The sequence below is a fragment of the Miscanthus floridulus genome, chromosome 8 (assembly GCF_019320115.1).
Source record: "Miscanthus floridulus cultivar M001 chromosome 8, ASM1932011v1, whole genome shotgun sequence".
NCBI lineage: Eukaryota > Viridiplantae > Streptophyta > Magnoliopsida > Poales > Poaceae > Miscanthus > Miscanthus floridulus.
Window position 1 is genome coordinate 174,094,540 of NC_089587.1, and position 21,920 is coordinate 174,116,459.

The following is a 21,920-nucleotide window of genomic DNA, read 5'->3' on the forward strand; positions in this document are numbered from 1 at the left end:
TGGCAGCGGGATTCATCAGAGAAATAATCAACCCGGATTGGCTTGCCAACCCGGTACTAGTTGAGAAGAAGAATTCAAAAGAATGGTGCATGTGCATTGACTACACAGACCTCAACAAACATTGCTCAAAAGATCCATATGTTCCTCCAAGGATTGATCAAATCATCGACTCAACAATAGGATTAGTTTTATTATCCTTTCTGGATTGCTATTCAGGCTATCATCAAATATCTCTAAGAGAAGAAGACCAAAGCAAGACATCGTTCATTACACCATTTGGGGTATATTGCTACAAATCGATGCCTTTTGGGCTAAAGAATGAAGGAGCAACATATCAAAGAGCAATTCAAACTTGTTTGGGGAATCAAGTCAGAAGGAATGCAGAAGCATACATTGACGATGTAGTAATCAAGACAAAAGAACCCGGATCATTGCTAGAAGACCTCGAGGAGACTTTCAAGAATCTAAAAGCATGGCAGTGGAAGCTAAACCCCACAAAGTGTGTTTTTGGGGTCCCATCAGGACAACTACTCGGATTTCTAGTCAGCAACCGAGGAATTGAAGCAAGTACAAAGCAGGTTAAAGCCACCATGGATATGAAACCTTCAAAGAAAGTTAAAGATATACAGAACGTTACAGGATGCATGGCAGCACTCAACAGATTCATCTCCCGACTAGGAGAAAAAGGGCTACCTTTTTTCAAATTATTGAAAAAGGCAGAAAATTTTGAATGGACAGAAGAGGCAGAAGAAGCATTCCAAAAGTTAAAAGAATACTTGGCATCATCACCAGTAATGACACCACCAAAAGGCAAAGAGGACATGATGCTATACATTACAGCAACCAAGAACGTTGTCAGCACAGCAATTGTGGTTGAGAGAGAAGAACCTAGACACGCATACAAAGTGCAGAGACTAGTCTATTACATAAGCAAAGTACTAACAGAATCAAAAGTGAGATACCCACACGTGCAAAAACTACTTTATGCAGTGTTGATATCATCAAGAAAGCTTTAACATTATTTTTATGAACACAAGATTATAGTGGTAACCAATTTTCCACTTCAAGACATTCTACGCAACAAAGATGCAACAGGTTGGATATCAAAATGGGCAGTAGAACTCGGTGCTCTCAACCTAGACTTCAAACCAAGAAAAGCAATCAAATCTCAAGCATTATCCGACTTCATTGCTGAATGGACAGAAATCAGTCAAAAAGAGCCCGAACCAATACTTGATCATTGGAAAATGTATTTTGACGGTTCCCTAAAGTTAGGAGGAGCCGGAGCAGGAGTGCTATTCATATCACCAGAAGGAAGACAGTTAAAGTATGTACTACAAATACTTTGGCAGGCAACTAACAATGAAGTAGAATATGAAGCATTAATACATGGTCTAAGAGTTGCAAGCTCACTTGGGATCAAAAGGCTACTTGTCTACGGTGATTCAGCTGTAGTAATCAATCAAGTCAACAAGGATTGGGATTGTACAAAAGACAATATGGATGCATACTGTGCAGAAGTCAGAAAATTGGAGAAAATTTTCCAAGAACTCGAAATCCATCATGTACTAAGGGATTCCAACGTTGCAGTAGATGTGCTAGCCAAACTAGGATCAGATAGAGCAAAAGTACCACCTGGTATATTTGTAGAAGAACTCACAGCCCCATCTATCAAACAACCCGAGAACACAGAAAAGGAGAAGGAGACAACAGATCCAATGGAAATAGATCAAGCAGAAGAACCAGACCAATCAAGATATATCATGGTCATACAAAATGATTGGAGACAAACATACATTGATTTTATCAAAGAGAAGAAACTACCCGAAGACAAAGCAGAAGCAACCCGGGTTATACGAAGAAGCAAAAACTATGTTCTAGTGGGAGACAAACTATACAAAAGAGCATCATCATCTAGAGTACTACTTAAATGTGTTCCAACAGATAAAGGAAAGGAAATCTTGGATGAAATCCATTTAGGATGTTGTGGAAATCATGCATCCTCTAGGACACTGGTCGGCAAAGCATTCAGAACCGGGTTCTATTGGCCAACAGCACTCAAGGATGCAGAAGAGCTCATCAAAACATGCAAGAATTGCCAAATGTTTGCTAGGCAATCACACGTGCCCGCTCATAATTTGATATGCATACCACCAGCTTGGCCGTTCTCATGCTGGGGGCTGGATCAAGTCGGACCAATCAAAAAAGCAAAAGGAGGCTTTGAATACATATTTGTGGCAATCGACAAATTTACAAAGTGGATTGAATACAAACCTTTGGTCAAATACAGTGCAGAAAAGGCAGTGGAATTCATACAAGACATCATGCATAGGTTCGGCATGCCCAACAGAATAATCACAGATCTTGGTTCACCAATTACAGCAAGGGAATTCCAATACTGGGCAAGAGATTGTGGGATAGAAATCGACTTTGCATCAGTAGCACACCCACAGGCCAATGGACAAGTTAAAAGAGCAAATGGACTCATATTACAAGGCTTAAAACCAAGATTATATGAAGATTTGAAAGATTATGGTGGAAAATGGATCGAAGAACTACCAAAAGTAGTATGGGATCTAAGAACCTAGATCAGTAGAGCCACCGGATACTCACCTTTCTTTTTGGTCTATGGATCAGAAGCAATACTACCAGCTGATTTGATATGGCTATCTCCAAGAATAGAACAGTACAAAGAAGGCGAAGCCGAAGAAACAAGGCGGTTAGAAATTGATTCAATAGAAGAAATAAGAGATAGTGCAATAATCCAAAATGCAAGATATCTACAAGGACTACGAAGACATTATGACAAAAGTACTCAGCCCTGATCACTAAAGCTATTGGACTCAGTATTACGACTAATCCAGAAGAAAGATGGATGACACAAACTACTCAGTCCATGGGAAGGACCCTTCATTGTGAAAAACGCAACAGGACCCGGCACATACGAGTTGATGACTCCAGATGAAATACCAGTGAAGAATACTTGGCATATCAGCCAACTCAAAAATTCTACAATTAGTACAACATATTGTACTCAAGCTTCAAGAGAAATGAAGCAGAAATTCTTCAAGAAGAATGACTTCAAATATAAGCCCTGTCCAACAGGACAGAACCAACCCGTAATCAGGTTGGGGAAAAAGGGGCTTCCCTGTTAACAGCCAACCCGGAAACGGTTGCGCTACATGGGCAATTTTTGTCACTCAACCATATGGAGATGGTTTGACTGACAGCCCTATCCAACAGACTGAACCAACCCATAATCAGGTTGGGGAAAAAGGGGTAGCCTTGCAACAGCTCAACCTGGAAACGGTTGTTGCTAAACAGGCGCAATCACTTACCCCAAGAGCTGGTACGATTGCTTACTTACCCTGCAAACAGTCAACCCGGAAACGGTTGTGCTATACGGGTCCGATCGCTTACCCCAAGAGCTGGTACGATCGTTTACTACACCCAACAAGCGGCGCTATCTACAAAAACAACTCGGTCGCCTACCCCAAGAGCAGTACGATTGACTACTTCGCCCAAGGAGGGGCACAAGCACTCCAACAACTCGGTCGCCTACCCCAAGAGCGGTACGATCGACTACTTTGCCCAAGGAGGGGCACAAACACTCCAACAACTCGATCACCTACCCCAAGAGCGGTACGATCGACTACTTCGCCCAAGGAGCGGCACAAGCACTCCAACAACCTGGTCACCTACCCCAAGAGCGGTACGATCGACTACTTTGCCAAAGGAGCGGCACAGGCACTCCAACAACTTGGTCGCCGACACCAAGAGCAGTATAATCAAGCACTCCACACAAAGAATAAGCACAATCAACTCTACAACTCAGTCAAGCGACTACTTCACCCCAAAAGCAGAACAATTAGCAAAAAACAACTCGGCCATTTACTCCAAGAGCAGTATGGTTGACCACTTCGCCCCAAAAGTAGGCACAAGTAACAAGTACAAACTCAGGAGCTTACCCTCAGAACTACCCCGCCCCAAGAATGACGTAGATCTACAATACAAATCGGTTGATTACCCCAAGAGAAGCATAATCAACTCCTTCAACTCTATTACATCGCCAAGAGGAAACAAGCTATGGCAAAGCACGAAAAAGGCACAAGGAAAGACAGGGCGAGACCTGTCCATATCATTCAAAGACAAATCTAAAGAAAATAAAGACAGGATGAAGCCTGCTCACATCTTAAAAACTCAGAGACAAAGTATACTACAAGGACATCATAAGAAAGTTGACTTTTCACATCTGTTCAAGAAGACGGAGGAGAAGGAGGAAGTACATTCATTTGATCAAGAATTTGGTCTGATAGACCGCTAAGCTCTACTTTGGCCTCCTCCCACTGTCTTGAAAACTCAACCATTACAGAAGCTTCAGTAATCTGTTCAAGAGGGGTATCAGGGGCAACAACCCGAACATATGAAACCACATTATTGATGCATCGGTGAAAGCCACCCTTTACAAAATCAAAAAACCAGGAAGAAAGCACTGGTACTATGCCTCCAAGGCCCAGATCTCTGTCTTCTCACCAATAGACTGAAGTAATGATTGGAGCGACTACAGCATAAAGAGCCCGAAATTGCTCATGGGCAGCCTTCAACCTCCCCTACAAGTCTTGTACTGACTTCATTGCCTGAACAATATCACGATCAGCACCAGCTCTCATCAGATTCGCCTGGGCAAATAAATCCTAAGCCTCTTGCAGTTTTGAATCAGCAAGGGTACTTACAGATTCAGCATTATTTTCGGAGGTACGGAGGGTATTGACCATCTCCTCCCTCTCCTTCATCTAGACCTCTTTCTCTTTAACAAGAGCTGAAAGAGAAAGGAAACAACTCAAAAAATAAGAGAAAGAGCCCAAGATATATTAAAGCAATGAAAGGGGTTCAAGGTTACCGTTATAGCAATAATTACAGTACGCACCAGAGAAGAGCAACGGTCCGTTCACACCACAACGGCTATCAATCCGTTCACAAGAAAGTTATTGAGAAAATAATATACTACAAGTCGGGTACGTTTACACAGAGGCAACCAAAACAAAAAGAGCTCGGACACATCTCCAAACAAGTCAAACAACAACTCAGACAATATAATCTTTTATTCCTCTGATCAAGAAGATACTGGGATTACAACAGAGTACAAGATCTGATAAATTCAATGAAGAAAGCAAAGGAGATCATTCTAGAGTGGCAGCAAAGAACCTGGTGGAATTCGAGGTTGCAACCCTCCACAGGCAGATAGAGCAAGCATGGAAGCCACATCACAAGAACTCTTCTAACTGCCAACACGAAAGTTATCAAGTATACAAAAGCCCGGGGGCTACTCAACCTCACACACCAGCATATCTACAAATGAGGAAAGAATTGAAGAAAGAATTTCCTACTCAAGGCGGAACCACAACCAACAAAGAAGGAAAGCTACATCTGTACCATGAGATCAGGAAAAACACGCTCCTGAGAGCTACTTTACTCAGATAAGTCAAGAAACAAACTGGTTTGATCAAAAAAGAACCCTGACAAGGTGCGGTAAGAACCAAGACAAGCTTAGAAAGAACCCGGATTGATCAGAAAAGAACCCCAACAAGGAGAGACAGAGATCAAGTCAAGATCAGAAAGAACCCATATTGAAGAAAAACAACCCAGACAAGTTGGGAACAGAAATCAAGACAAAAAAGAACCTGGAGTGATCAGAAAACAACCCGGATAAGGTACATACAAGTTCAGAAAGAACCTGGATGAAGTGCAAACAACCTGGAAGAGGTACATCAAGAACCAGAGAAGTCTAGAAACGACCTGGATAAATAAAAACAACTCAGAAGAACATCACGGCTTAGTCAAACACTAAGCTCGGGGGTTCGGCATTCGCTTCAACTACGCCCGGGGGCTCGGATTTAAAGACGAAGGACCAATAATACAAGAACTCAAGACTACAACAAATGACAACACATCAAGACCCTTCATCCGATTTCTTTTCGAAAGAAAAGAACTCGGAGAAGGCTCGGGGGCTACAAGTACCCACCACAGAAAAGCACATTTTTAATTTTTTGACCCTCCAGCTTTTTGTACCAAAAAACAAGAGGCTCGGGGGCTACACTCAATGAGTGCAATAAAATTGCACTCGCTGCACTCTAAGGAAAAGAACTCGGAGGACATCAAGACAGAAAGACCCTCTAGCTTTTTGTGCAAAACAGCTGAGGCTCAGGGGCTGCACTCACTGAGTGCACTTTTTTTTAGCAAAGGTGCACATCAGTCAGAAGAGGAATGAAAGAAGACCATCTCAAGATTTCACTTCAAGAAGAACCCGGATCAAGTCTACAACAACTCGGCCCTTGAGGCTCAATCATAAAATGCTCGGAGGCTTGTCGATGGGGAACCCTATGGGCCCCCATAGACCGTACTATAGGGAAGTGGGCCTTGGAAATAAGGCCCACAGCCCAATCGCCAAGAAGAACACGGAGCAAAGCAACGTGCAAAACCAAAACTCCAATTCGGACTATACAAGGAAAGGCGCCCGAAGCATAGCTTAGGACTCTGACCTTGTATCCGAGTAGAACACAAACAACTCTTCTCAGCACCTGGACTATAAAGGGCTGGTGAGGATATCCCTTGTAAACGACAAGACTGAACATATCCGATACTCAAAGCAATACAACGCAAACAGGCTAACGCCGAACTAGACGTAAGGTTATTACTCGACCAAGTCGAGGGCCCGAACCAATACAAATCGTGAGTCTCTTTGCGTAACCACCGAGTTCCACTATTCATCGAAGCCCGAACAACTGTCCTGGGTACCCCTGTGGCAGGCTATCGGTGGTGAAACATCGACAGCCGCTCGCGCGCCAGCCGGGCTCGTCGCGCCACTTGGCAGGCCTGGGCTGTGCGGTGTGCCTAGGCCACGCATCCGTCGGGCCGTCATTGGGCCGCTGACCGTTCGCCCCATGCTCGGGCCGGCTAGATGTCTGTGTGCCTGGGCCGCCCGCGTGGTTATCGCCACTGCTGGGCCGCTTTGCCACTGTCGGCCCTTTTTGTTCTAGAGAACATTTAGCTAATTTAGTTTCAGAGGTAAATTTGTAAAATCAATATAAAATAGTATAGGGATCCAAAAATTATGAAACCAATTTTGTTAGTCTCCTAAAATCATGATCTACCTATTAGTATAGTTTGTTCACATAGGGTGATAATATTCTTGGAAGCTATATAATTAATTTAAGGTACTTAATATTGTAAAATATAAACTTATAGGAATGTCCATGATAAATTAGTAATATTATTGAATCTGAAATTTGTACAGTAGGCTCCTATCAATATTAGGTACTCACTATAATTTTTATAGCCCCAGAATAATTAGTTTGCTAAATAGATAATGATGCCCTATTATGGAGTTATCTCGTTAGCTTGTGAGGCGTGATCGGATTTTGAAGCGTTTTGGCTATCGTTGATTATTTACATATATGCATTTGCATCAATGCATATCATATGGTACGATGATGGATCAACAGATCAATTAAAAGATGATTGGGAATCTACAGATGGTATTCTCTTCAGGAGATGATGCAATGGGCTTTCTATTCAGATGATGGTGGCTGATCTGACGATGCAAATACTAACTTTTGGTTATATTTTACCCAGGCAAGCCCCGGTGTATAACCCCTACTTTCTGTAGTTTAAATTATAGTTGTGCATTAAGTTTAAGGAGTTGAATGAAACCCACTTGCATATATATATCTTTATTCTATAAGTCTTACTAGTATGACAGGGTCGTGTAGAATGCTATGCTACAGGACTCCGGTAGAAGTCGAGTGATTGCCTGTCACTCGCGAGAGATAGGAAATATATTATTGGATTATTATCACTTGGAATATATAAATGGTGGAAAGAAAAATAGTGACCGGGCAGGGATATGGTTTGGGTATTGGTGGGTGTAAGAGGTTGTGTCGCCGTGGACACGGGGCATAGCTTGGTTACACTGCTTTCCCTGTCCGTGTCGGTTAAGGACCGATCATTGCATAAGACTCTAGGCAAGTCACAGACTTATTATCCCGAGCACATACTTGGGTATGGACGCTTAGAAGACTTGTTGCTCTCTTGTCGTGGGTTCTGGCTCTTTCTGGACCGATTGTTAGGGTTTCTTTTTAGTGAAGGAGGTCCTTGCACCGCACTGAGTCTGGGACTCAGGGGCGAGGGCTTGGAGTCCTAGTTTGGACGGGAACCTAGGACCCTAGGACAGGAGGGTGATGAGTTGGTCCTACTTGTGTCTTGGGTACAAGCGGGTGAAGGGTTGAGATGGCGGACTAGAGGGGGGGTGAATAGTCTTTTTCTAAAATTAATCGCGTCGGCTAACCGATATAAATGCAGAATTAAAACAATCGGTCTAGCCAAGACTACACCCCTTTATATATGTTCTCTAGCACCTTCCAAAGATACTAATCAAGCAACAAAGGTGCCAGGCTAGCTAGAGCTCACCTAACCAATGCTAGGAGCAAGGTCACACAAACCTATGCCTCTAGTACTTTAAGCAACAAGGGAGCTCCTACACATGCTAGTAAGCAAAAGCACAAAGCTAACTAAGCTCACTAGCAATGCTCAATAACAAGGCAACCAATGCCTAATTAGAGAGCGCAAATACTTAGCTACACAAACTAAGCAATGTGACTAACAAGGTTACTAAAACCAAATTAGCCACGCAAGGGAGCTACTTCTATGCTACACAAGCAAGAAGGTAATTAGCAAGCTACACAAGCTATCTAATTACAAGAGCAACTACACAAGCTTAATATGTATAAAAGTAATTACAAGCTTGTGTAATGGGGATGCAAACCAACGGGAAGAACAAGGTTGACACGATGATTTTTCTCCCGAGGTTCACGTGTTTGCCAACACGCTAGTCCCCATTGTGTCGACCGCTCACTTGGTGGTTCGGCGGCTAATTAGCATCACCCGCTAAGCCCGCACGTCGGGCGCCGCAAGAACCTACCCTTTGAGTGAGGGTAGCTCAATGACACGCTTTACTAGAGTTGCTCTTCGCGGCTCCCGCGGGGCGAGCACAATACCCCTCACAAGCACTTCTCCGGAGCGCCGCACAAGCTTCTTGCGTGCTTCGACGGAGACCACCACCAAGCCATCTAGGAGGTGGCAACCTCCAAGAGTAACAAGCACCACCGGCTTGCAACTCGATCACCTAGTGCCACTCGATGCAACCTCACGATGTAATCGCACTAGAATCGCTCACTCACACAATCGAATGATCACTATCAAGTATATGTGTGATGGAGGGCTCCCAAGCACTCACAAGCATGGACACTAAGTCTCTTGAGGTGCTCAGCACCAACCATGGCCGAAGGCCACTTCTATTTATAGCCCCAAGGGCTAAACTAGCCGTTACCCCTTCACTGGGCAACGGTCGGGCCGACCGGACGCTCCGGTCGTGTTGACCGGACACTGGACCTCAGCGTCCGGTCGCCCGCAGACGGCCACATGTCCCGGTTCCAACGGTCACTTGACTTGACCGGACGCAGCAGCTTCCAACTGACCGGACGCTGAACCCCCAGCGTCCGGTCGTTTCCAGTAAGGTACCGACCTCGACCGGACGCGTCCGGTCACACTTGATCGGACGCAGCCAGCGTCCGGTCACATTCCAGCTTCTGCGTCATCGTACGATAGCCTGACCGGACGCAGCCTGCCAGCATCCGGTGCTTTTAGACCCAGCGTCCGGTCAGTTGACCGACACCAGTGTCTTCGCGACCAACGCGTTTTCACTTCTAACTTCTTCACCCTTGCTCCAATGAGCCAACCACAAGAATTTGCATCCGGCGCAATAGAAAATAGGCATTCCATTTTCCCGAAAGCGCCGAATCCCGCCGAACTTGCGAACACCACCTCCTTTGTAAATGTGCCAATACCACCAAGTGTACACCACCATGTGTATGTGTGTTAGCATTTTCACAATTATTTCCTAAAGGATGTTAGCCACTCAACTTGCCACGCCACTCGATCCTAGCGACAATGCAAAGTTAGATCACTCGAGTGGCACTAGATGACCGATATGCAAACAAGTTTGCCCCTCTTGATAGTACGGCCATCTATCCTAAACCCGGTCATAAACTTCTCTACACACCTATGACCGGTGAAATAAAATGCCCTAGGTTATACCTTTGCCTTGCGCATTCCATTCCATCTCCTTCAATGTCGATGCAACACATGCACCAACACGATCAACAATGATATGATCCACTTCATATCATCACATGATCATATTGGTTCATCGATCTTGACTTTACTTGCTCTTCACCGTTGCTACCGTCCATCGGCGCCAAGTCTTGCTCAAGCTTCACCGCCACGCGGTCCATCACTCCAAAGCCTTCGACTTGCCCTTCACGCTTGCAACCGGTCCATCAAGCCAAGTCTTGTCTTGATCTTCTCCACCTTGATCACATGACTTAATGTCATGTCTCATGTGCATTTAAGCTCCTTCATCATCATATGTGTGAGCTTTGCAACATCTCCAAGCCATTTTCACCTTCATGGCATATGTTGCTCACACACATGTACCTGTGGACTAATCACCTGTGTATCTCACATAAACACAATTAGTCCACCTAAGTTGTCACTCAATTACCAAAACTAAACAAGGACCTTTCAGCGGGGCGTGTGTTTTCGGGGTACCCAGCTGGGGGCATTGGTTCACTAATCGCCGGGAAATTCGGTACGGCTTGTCTACGGCCTAGCTCCGTAGTAAGAACTGAAAGATGAAAGATGAAATGAAAAGAGGAAATCTGATTGCTTACCACCTGCTTGAAAGTAGTACATGTGCTTACATAGAATGGTTAGTTAATGAACCAATGCGGCTATTAATAAAAATCGAATATAATGACGCATGCTTAGTAATGCTTCCTGCAAATGCAATAAACCCACAAGCCAGTTAGTCTTGCATATCCTTGGAGTCTTTTCTTTTCTCCTGTTGGGTAAGTCTTGCTGAGTACAATTGAGTACTCAGGGTTTTATTCTCCCTGTTGCAGGTGACAGGTGGATGCTAGAGCTGACCTTTGTGTGTGGATACCTCTTGGTAGGCTCAGCGAGGATTCCTTTACGCTGCGATCGTAGTTTTTATTTATAACTCTTACTAAATGTTTTTATAAAAGAAAGTTTTATAATATGTTGTCCTAGTTATTTATCAATGCTTCATCATGTCATGTATAGATATTTATTTCCGTTGTAATTCTGATCACATGTTTATATTCCGCTGTTACATTAAATTATTCATAACTATGATAATATGATTACATTCTGCTGTTATAATAATAAATGTTATACTCTGATGTACATGTAAAGTGATGTAAGAAATGGTTAAAAATGCTGTAAGTTTTATTCACTCATTTATGATCCTAATGGCAAAAACGTGGATTTTCGGATTCTCCCTTGGGGTGTGCCCGACGGAACCGAGTAATTTAATGTTCTTCCCTAAGTGCTTAGTGTCTAATGAAAGACGAGCACTCGTGGGAGACATTACATTAGACGGTTCTGCCAGAGTGTCTAACTGTTTTTTTGGACGCCAGGCAGAGATCTTGCAACAGGGCACCTGACAACAGTATGGCTAGCCTCGCTTTCTAAACCACTGATCATGAACAGGTCATGAAAAAATAATTTAGTTTAGAGCAATCCATATAGCAAATTAATTTTGCCTCCTGTGTTAAATTTAATTAAGTTTAGAGCTCATTGAACTTATCAGCCGAACCGTTTCAGCGAAATAACAGTATTTTTTTCTCACAACAAATCAGCATCAGCCGTTTTTCCAGCCAGCCGAACAGGGCCTTAGTTCAGAGCAATCATGTAGCAAAAGAAAAGTGCAGAAAGGAAACTTGGCTACCTATTCCATTCAGTGGTTGCTGGAATCTCTCACTCTCCTGGCTTAGTTCCTTCTTCACCTCCTTCAAAATTATGCACAAAGAAAATGGAAGTGGCTAGATATAGAAACTGAAATGCGCAATGGCCTCCCTTCCCTTCTTCTCTTCCTTGGATATCAGCGATTTCAGGCCATATCTATAATGTAGCATAATCGGAACTTAAACAGCTTCATCATAGATGGCTTTGTTAAATATTTAAGATGCAAACAACTTGCCAACTGCAATGCAAAATTAACAGGTATACTAGCTTCGGTTGAATGAGATCCCAAAAGATTCTAAAGTTTCTGTCAATAACACGCTAAAATCATTTGAACCACAGCAAAAGTGAACGACCTGGAAAGAGTAAGAAAAAAAATGCCACAATAGACGCCCCATTCGTTTGGGCTTGTTTGGCTTATAAGCCGTACTTTTTCAGCCAACGAACAGTATTTTTCTCTCACAACAAATCAACCAACAGTACTTTCAGCCATGACTTATCAGCCAAACAAGCTCAAACGAACAAGACGAGAGTTTATAATAAGTGGCATCTGTTGATAATCTATTATGGCCTGTCAGTTCGGCTAAACCAAACAAACAAGAATTGGTACAGGTAAATTTTTCGCGTGTACAAAATGAACACATGCTAGAAATTAAGTGACTTAATGTCTACATGAGCATCAAACGGCCTGTTCGCTTGTTGGTTTCAGCCAGCCCAAACCAGCCAGTCAACAGTGTTTTTCTCTCACAATAAACCAGCACCAGCCAGTCCAAACCAGCCCAGAAAACAACCAGCGAACAGGCCAAAAATCATTATGCTGAAGACGACACGTTGCTGATTCAGTTTATGATTGAATTTTGCAAACTGTTCACCTGCTTGAGCCTACAGTTGATGCTCCATAAAGAAGACAAAATTGAAGCCCCTGCAGTGCTACTCAAAGAAACATGGGGCTCGCTGTTATGGTTAGTCAGAGCACTGTATTCAGTATTCAATAGTTTGTTGCTCCCTATTAGTACTCCGTCCGTGAACAAGGCGTAATATATAGAGTTAAGCTTGAAGTCTACTTTGCATTGGCCTTTCCTGGCACGGCAATGTCCTTTGTGGTGGCATCGGCTCCCGATGCAGTGGCCCCTCGCCTAGCGTGGCTACTTTCTCCCGGCACGACCTCCTCCCCGCGGCGTGGGAAGGACTCCCCAACGCGGCCTCCCCTAGCGGTGTGTAGCGGTGATGTAAGCAGGGGAATAGGAGATGAGAAACATAAAAAAAAAAAAAGTCACGTGAATGCCATGTGGGTCCTGGAAAAGTAGTGGCTCTAATTTGAGGCATATCGTTAGAGTTAAGCTTAGAAAAGTAGGCCTTCAAAAGTAGAGGAAGCCCTCAAAGTTCTAGTAGGAGCTTTGTTTTAGGGGCTATTGTCGGAGATGCTCTAAGTGTGAATATGTCCGGTCAGATAGGCAAGGATCAAATCATATTTCCTTCATTTTTTTGAAATGTCAGCAGGTGAACCTATATTTTTTATATTCATATAAGGAAAAGTATATACAAGTTACAGAGCTTTCAAAGCTCAAAAGGGAAAAAGAAAAAGCTTTAGGAGAAATTCTCTCGCCACAGGTCTAGGGTCATTTTCAGGTTTTGCTTGGCTTTGATACAAACCAATCCAATCTCCTCTTTGAATATGTCCTTCCAATTCTGAGGTTGCAGACTTCATTATCAAAGACAACTCCATTTCTTGTTTTCCATATGATCCAACAAGTTGTAATTACTAGTTCTCTGAAAATGGGTCTGCCAAAAGTTGTTCTGGCTTCTATCACCATGTCCAAGGGCTGCACATTCAGAGATCACATATGATTTGATGCATAAATGTTGTTTCATTTTCTTGTTAGCATGGGAGGCCATCGAGATGGTCTTCATGCTTGACTTTTTTTTTTGCATGCTCATGCACCAAACCTTTTTTTTTTTTTTTTTGCATGCTCATCGACAGTTGATGTTTCTGTGGCTATAATTTATGTTAAGCTCTGGTTTGATTCTGCTGTTTTTTTATTGATAGAAAATTGCAATTTAGTATACTGAATTGGACTTTTATGGTGCCTTTCCAACAGAGCTGATGTTCTATTATTACAATCAAGTTAGACAGGCTATGGATATTTTTTCAACTAAGAGGAACTCCACTAGATTGAGAAAAGAGATCCATTTCCCTATATTCTTGCAGTACCCTTCACTGTAAACTGCATCCTTCTGTTTACATGGGGAAATCACTGCATCCTTCTGTTTTGCTTAGCCTGAGTTAGCTGCATTCTTCTAAAGTGACCATTTTCCAATTCTAGGCTGTACATGCCCTAAGAGATTTTTTTTTTAAAAAAGGAAATGTTCCGGACATGCCCTAAGACATAAAAGTAGTACAAATTATTTAGGATGTCAATGAAATTTTCGGTGAGTTATATACATCGTTCCGTTAATAGTTGATTTTACTAAACTTTGGTATGTCCATGTTACCTTGCCACATAAGCTGAGACCTGAAGCAACAATCAATTGCCAATAATTGAAGCATTGTGATGCAATGATTTTGTTGGAACAATTAATAATCTATCTTTTTTACTGTTTGAGTTTGATAATCAATTGACATTTATGTGTTGATCTAAAAACTTTAACCAAATCTGAATGTCTTTTGACATAACTATTTGTAATTAAGCCCTGCTATGTAGCACTCCTTATCTACAAGGTGAAGTGGAAGGAGTTTTAGCTCGTGTTTCGTTGGTTTGAGCCGGACATAGGCAGGAAGTACAGAGGCTGATATGCATTCATATATGCTTATGTAAATCTGTTGAGCTCATTTCTTGTTCACTGGTTCTTAGCTATTACTAATTCACTCTGAATCATGCATATAGTTATTCTAAGATTTCAATAACTGAGGTGTATATAGTGAATATGGGCATACACATGGTTAACATACTGATTTCCCATGTAAAAACTCTTTGTACATGTTCAGTGAATTAAAAGTTTCGAAATACCTTTGTTTCTATTAACTAAACAAAAAATGCTTAATGGTCCTCCAATTTCAGTTAATGGTAGCGCCATTCATCGACAAACTCGATCGATACTCTACTGACATATGTGGTTATCATTTTGCAAAATCCTTTCATACTCTACTGACACATGCTTTGTTTTTTATGTACAGAAATTGTTGCCTTCTGTGTATTTAATAAAATATGGTAATGGTACCACCATATTTTTTTTATCTGCTACCACTAATTGTGCAGAAGACAAGGAAGGTGCCCATTAACAAGAACCGATCATGATGGAAGCTTCAGAGTAGGCGAGCCCGGCAAACTTGTGCTAACTGTCAACAACCCATCATCCAAGAAGAAGGTCCTTTATATATCAAAGGTGAAGAAAACTAGCGAGTGAGAGGTCATCGCTAGCCGCCTGGGTCTACAGTTAAATGATCTACTATAGTTCATCTCAGCATGATAGAAGACAGAAGAAACCTTCTGGTTTAGTTCATTAAGTTATTGGGTTTTGCTAGTTTTTGGCTCAAAGTCTATTTTGCTTGCTTAAACTAAAGTGGTCTTGATTTGGTGATACTAGACGGGAGAAGTATGATGACATTGTGACGGATAGTTGTTGAGGGGGCCAGGGGAGACGAAATTGTGGGAAGGAAAAACTGCTGAATGTCTCCTCTCTAGATGTCTATACATTATTGCATCTTTGGTAGGAGTACTTGTCAGATCATTAGTCAATCCTTGTTACTCTGCGTGCTCCTCTTTCTCTTCGTGTCATTTCCCCTGTTAATTGAACGTTGTCTGCAGTCCATGGATACCAGGATCTGCTTGCTCCAACCATTTATATGCTCATTTCCAGCAACGAAGGGGTTGATGTCCCCAGAACCGGTTGCAGAGGAGATACGAATGGCTGAGTCATGGGCTCACAGAAATGATTTTGATCATGTTCTCTTATTGCTGCACTGGGGTGAAACTATATACCTGTCGCCGCTCCTTCCAAGGCCCTGTTCGCTTTCAGGAATTTTGGAGGAATCTGGATGAATATGTGAGAAGAAAACACTGTTCCAGATGAAAAAAGAACCGGATCAAGCCAGGTTTAAAGAGCACGCGAACGGGGCCCAAGTTTTCCAAGGTTGAGCTGCTTACAAGCAGCCTGTTCGGGAGACCGTAAACGATCGTGAATTATTTACTGCTGGTTGGTTTGGTGTGAGAGAAAAACACTGTTCCTGGCTGGAAATTTACGATCGTTTACGAGCAAGCTTGTCGTCGCCTCATCGGGTTCCGCTCCTTCCAAGTTTTCCATTGTCATCGCTTCATCGGGTTCCTCAAACGATAGTGTATACAAAGAAAAAAAAGCAACGAAAAGCGAAGTCGGAACACAGCTGTAACAAATGAATTTTGTTCATACTTTTATTGCCCGTAGCAACGCACAGGCTTTTAGCTAGTGAGATTTAAAGGCTCTAAAAAGAACACACGCACTCTGACCTGCAGAAAGAAGCAATGCTAGCATATGGCAATGCCTCATCTTGCAGTTTTTTTTTTTTTTGAATCTCAGAGAGCTTCACCAGCTCCAGGCAAATTGCCGGAGACCAATTCGGTTACAAAGCTTGGTGCCTGGCACCAGAACACATGCCCCCTCCATCAGGAGAGGCTGCTACACCATGGTTGGCCAAGCAATCGGCTACCCTATTACAGGTTCTAGGACAAGTTGAAATGTAACAGGAAACGAAATTGTTTGCCATCATTACCCGAATTTGTCTAAATAGAGCACCTTCCGGGCTGCTATCTAGACACTCTGCAGTATTGAGACAATAAAATACCAAAATTGTGTTATGTTACTCGACAATAGTAGTCATACAATCAGAGTCGCAAATATTCATAACTGAAATCATTAAGGTGATTCATTAATCATTATTGATTGCCAAAATTTTGTTATGTTACTCGGCAACAGCAGTATAGAGGAACAACAACAGTACTCAAGCTGTCAAAGTCATAACTGCACCTGTCTCACCGTTCTCACATCCGTTCTACACCGTAACTATACAGAGGAACTACTAATTTCTCAAACTAAAAAGACCACGTAACAGTTATTCATGGTGCTTAAAATTGTAGAGAGCACCTGTCTCACCGTTCTCACATCCGTTCTACACCGTAACTATACAGAGGAACTACTAATTTCTCAAACTAAAAAGACCACGTAACAGTTATTCATGGTGCTTAAAATTGTAGAGAGGTTATACACAGTTCAGCTATAAACGTAGAGAAATCATAGTCACCATAATACTATGTACCCTCAAGCAGAGAGCTAGCAAGCCGCATACCCCTGTGGGACCTCAAGCAGAGAACCAGGAACCCTCACCCTCCTTCAGGCAAAACTGACATAATGATTGGTTACGACTAGCCGCTAAGAAAGCAGCAGACAAGAGGAAACCATGACAGAGCAGAGCTTTCTCAACTCATCGCATGGACATCAGGATGCGCCTCTGGATCGTCCTCTTGGAAGGCTGAGCGGCCTTCGGAGTTTTCTTCAGGTTTCGCCTTACCATCTTTTCGATCTGCTCTATCGAGTTGGACAGCTTCTTCTCCATGAGATCTGTGAGAGCTGGATCATTTGGTTTGGACGGAGTGGCCTGCAAGGAGCAGTCAGATGGAGAGGAAGATGTCTTCAGCTTGCCATCCTCCAAAGAAGTTACAGGGCTTGCAACAGCTTGACCTCCCTCAGTTGTTGGCACACCCTGCTCTGCCTGTGCTGGAGTTATTGGATCCACAGATTGGGAAGAATCTTCTGTCCACAGGATCTGCTGCTGAGCTGCAGCATTCTGCAGACGACTTCTCTCAATTGCCTGCATGTTGCAGTTAGTACATCAGTAGGTGCCTGTTTAGTTCCCAAAATTTTGCAAAATTTTTCAAGATTCCTCGTCACATCGAATCTTTGGACGCATGCATGAAGCATTAAATATAAATAAAAAATAAAACTAATTACACAGTTTAGACGAAATTCACGAGACGAATCTTTTAAGCCTAATTAGACTATGATTGGACACTAATTGCCAAATAACAACGAAAGTGCTACAGTACCATTTCACAAAAAAAATCGCCGACTAAACAAGGCCTAGATTTCCAGGGGAACACTATGCACATCTAACATCTAAGTATAAAACTTCTGCCAATAAATTAAAAGTAATAGACAAGTAAGTACATTTTGAGTCAATGGTCAGTCCAGAAAGTAGCTAACACAGATTTTCTCAACATAAAGCTAAATTTGCCACAAAATCTAAATCACTGCCAATATTGAAAGCAATATTGCCTCTTTAAGGGAACTAACATTCATACTCCAGAGGAAATTTTAAAAGCATTCTAGTTGAATATCAGCTATCAGTAGTTTCAACAGTTCCAATATCAACAAATATAACTCGCATAGTCCGTAACCGTGTATATAAGCAACAGCATAAAGATGCTTCCGTAATATAAGTTATGAACATGATAAAACCAGTAAACATTCACCAGATGAAATTCTTGCAAATATCCTGAATAGATTGGTCATATTATAAAGCTTAAAACTAAAGATGAAGTCAAAACCTATACTATGAATCTTTATAGGAATCTCAGTTTTAGTATGCCACGTTTAAATGAATGGACATTTCAGAACAGCCAAGAAGACAGGCCGTTGCAAATAAGATGCTCAGCAGCTGAATTTAAGTTGATGGATGATGGCAAATTGTCAATTAATTTCTAAACATGATCCTGTAATCAGAGAAATTTCTACACCATCAACAGCCTGAAGTGTGCGACTTCTTTTTAGTTGCAGTGCATAGTTTCTAGAACCAAACAAGTACAGCAATTCAGTCATGATGCAAAGGAACATCTATTGTGATCGGTTAAATATTCAAACACTAATATAAGTGGGTTAAGATGACAACAAGGGGAAAGGGATAACATTAAGTAAAAGGGAGAACAATAAATTTAGATTTAACTGGCCTTATTGACTACTGAATCTTTCTGTACATTTAAGCACGTTTAAATTGTCAGGCACCTAAACTGGTATAGCTATTAGCTAGATGCAAGTAAGACAGAATAAAAGAGTGTTGATACTGCCTTGTAAGAGTATTGTTGCTATTTGGAATTATAAGAATCTTTTGCTATGACTTGCTGCACTAATGATAAAATCCACTTGTATAATATTTCTCATTCTGTGTCATCAAGGCAGCTAATAGAATTGGCAGATCTTATTGTATTATAGAATAACAATGTGCAAGGCTTAACATTCTGAACACCAATTACTAAATCTACTCCATAACATATATCTTGTGGATCACTAACCAGGCATTCTGAATACAATGACTGACAACTCAAACATTGCAACACTGTAGCATATTATAGAGTACGGTTCATACACCAAATACAACAAAATGGAATTAAACATTAGCAGAAATGGTGATGGTGTCACGGAATTCAGAGAAGAACGCATAAAACAGCAAGGGTCCACCACCTTGACGATTGATGTGATGTCACGGAGTGGGGTCCTCGGGTACCAGTCAGGCAAGGGGCTCCTCTTTGGTGCACCCCTCACAGCTCCCACTGGTGGCACATTCTCCTTGTTGCTTGACGGTGACAGGGCCTGTCGAGCCAGCGGCTTGACAGCACCTTTCACTAGCACAGCTCCTGGCGATTCTACTCTCCTGATAAAGAACCCACCACCAGAGATGTCGGCGAGAGCCGGCCTGCTGGCAGTCCTCACTTCTTGCATCTTGTAGTTCTGGAAGAAGTGTATTATAACCACATCAGTGATGCAAGAGACCAAAGAATGCATAATCAGATAAACAAATGACTAAAATCACATTATTTCTTACAGATGTTCCGGTCTCTGCTCTTGCCTATTCTTGGCGTCCTAAGTCCTATTGCTCTTCTCCTGGATCTACAGAAGAATTTTTCTCCTATATCCATGCGAGAAATTTTCGGATGAAGCTAACAAGCAGAATTCAAGAGGACGCATGAATAACTAATGCACCAAAAATCTCCTCACCTTTCTGTTCGTTCCCTGCCTGGCTTCTGCTCTTTCCCTACGACTCTAAGATTCCTACCTGAAAGAAAGACGCAACTCAGAAAAGACCAACGTATAAGCATCGATAGCACGAAGAAATTGCCTCAAGAAACACGGTAATAATCATTAAATCCGTGACGGTTCTACTCATAATCCCGCCTCAATCCTCTACCTCCAAGGGATTTACACATAAACAAACCGCAAGACACGTCTGAACAAAGCAATTTGGGTAAGAACCAACAAAATCAGCCCAAGAACCAACCAAATCCCCCAACCGTTTCGCGATTCTCACCTTGGATAGATTCCCACAGCTCCGGATCCCGCACGGCAATGCTTACCCTTCTGCAGATCTGCAAGAACAGGACCAGAGGAAAACCCCCATCACCAAACCGCTCAGAAAATTGCAACCAAACAACCACATCCAAATCCTCCAAACCGCAAAAAAAAAATACTCACGATTTGCTCTGCTCCTGCCCAGTCCGCTTCGATCCAATCCCCGCACCGACTACTCCCTACGATACAACCCCGATTCGGGAGGAATTTCTGGGTAGATTTCCTAGGGTTCGTGCCTGGTGCTACTACTGCTCTGTTCTTGTTGGGGTTTGGCCGTTGCCCGTTGGTGGAGGGCAGCGCAGGCGGGGCTTTTAACGGGTTCGAAATTCGAAATTGGCGAGGGCCGAAGGGCACGATGTGCGGTGGGCTGAGAGCAGCTCCCGACGTTCATTTGTTCGAACAGGAGTGATGGACGGGCAGGATGGTTCCGGTGTATGAACCTGGTGCATGTAGTGTGATGATTTCGAACTTTTTGACCGTTGACATCGGCTCTGGAAGCTTCATTTTGATTAGATTATTGTTATATTATCTCCTCAGCATCGTCAGCGGCAGCGGCAGATACCATTTTCAACATCTGAAATTTAAGGCTCGCTTATCTGTTTTAATTCAGTTGAAATTTTACCGTTGATCATTTTAATTTTAAAATTCAAAAATCACGACCAGGATCTTTTTTTTTCTAATAAAAACAGTGATTCAAAAGGGATTTAGCATTACTGTTTCCTACTTCAAATTTATGTACCCTTTTGTACAAATTAGCGTGTGATCACAAATTAGAGACACCTGATCTAAAATTTGATCTAAATTTGGAACGAGCATGTTTGAGAGCTTTGGTCATCTTTTCCCTAAGGTAAAGTACATTTTCAACTTTGAATTGCGAAATCGTATAATGGACGCCCTCCAAGGCTCCAACTAGCAAAATAGTACAAATTTAGTCATCTTGTTGACTTTAAAGGTGGTTATTTTATTTTATAATAATAACTATAAAAATCTTGTTTACTATGTGGAAATTCATAAATAATTTAATTTACATCAGAAAAAATGTTCTTGACTTGTTTATGATTCCAGATTGTGTGGGATTGGCAGAAACTACAAACGTTCTTCATCGCAATATATGGACATTGCGGTCATCACAAGCATCCAACTATGTATAAGAAGGCAAGATAATTTTTGGGCATGACATTAGGAGAAGAGGGGTCGGCATACCGGATGTTGATCTTGAATCAAGAACGATGAACAGCTTAGTTGGAAGCTATAACATGTCATTTAGACACGAGGTTCGAAGAAAAAGAGTAGAGCACCCTTTGGCGCATCAAGGTTCCTTCCAAACTCTGCATCTTTCTTTGGAGGCTTGCTCGGCTCTCCGTCCCCACGGGGGATATTCTCAATCACAAGAACATGGCGCCACATAACAATTGTGCCTTTTGTGAAGTGTCAGACTCATGGAGGCATTCACTCCTGGAATGCAATATGGCAAAAAGCGTGTGGGCACCTGAGCGACATGAAATTGTTGAACACCTATATGAGGCCTAAGAACAAGATGCCAGAGGTTGGCTTGCAAGGATGATGACCTCTCTAATGCAAGAGGACCTGGTTCGAGTGGTTGTATCCCTCTGGGTGATTTGGTATGTGACGCGAAAGGCAATCCATGAGGGTTTATTCTAAGGGGT

The 21,920-nt window shown here is 42.4% G+C and overlaps 1 protein-coding gene across 1 annotated transcript; it reads right to left on the bottom strand.

Moving 5' to 3' along the window:
• Positions 1-17,003: 17,003 nt before the first annotated feature.
• Positions 17,004-20,520, bottom strand: LOC136474054 (protein GIGAS CELL1-like). The gene is made up of 6 exons (XM_066471671.1): positions 20,377-20,520; positions 20,213-20,270; positions 19,903-19,960; positions 19,730-19,813; positions 19,369-19,635; positions 17,004-17,722 (listed from the first exon to the last, which is right to left on the bottom strand). Exons 5-6 carry the CDS (start codon positions 19,624-19,626, stop codon positions 17,336-17,338), a joined length of 645 nt encoding a protein of 214 aa, XP_066327768.1. The 5' UTR covers positions 19,627-19,635; positions 19,730-19,813; positions 19,903-19,960; positions 20,213-20,270; positions 20,377-20,520; the 3' UTR covers positions 17,004-17,335.
• Positions 20,521-21,920: the final 1,400 nt, after the last annotated feature.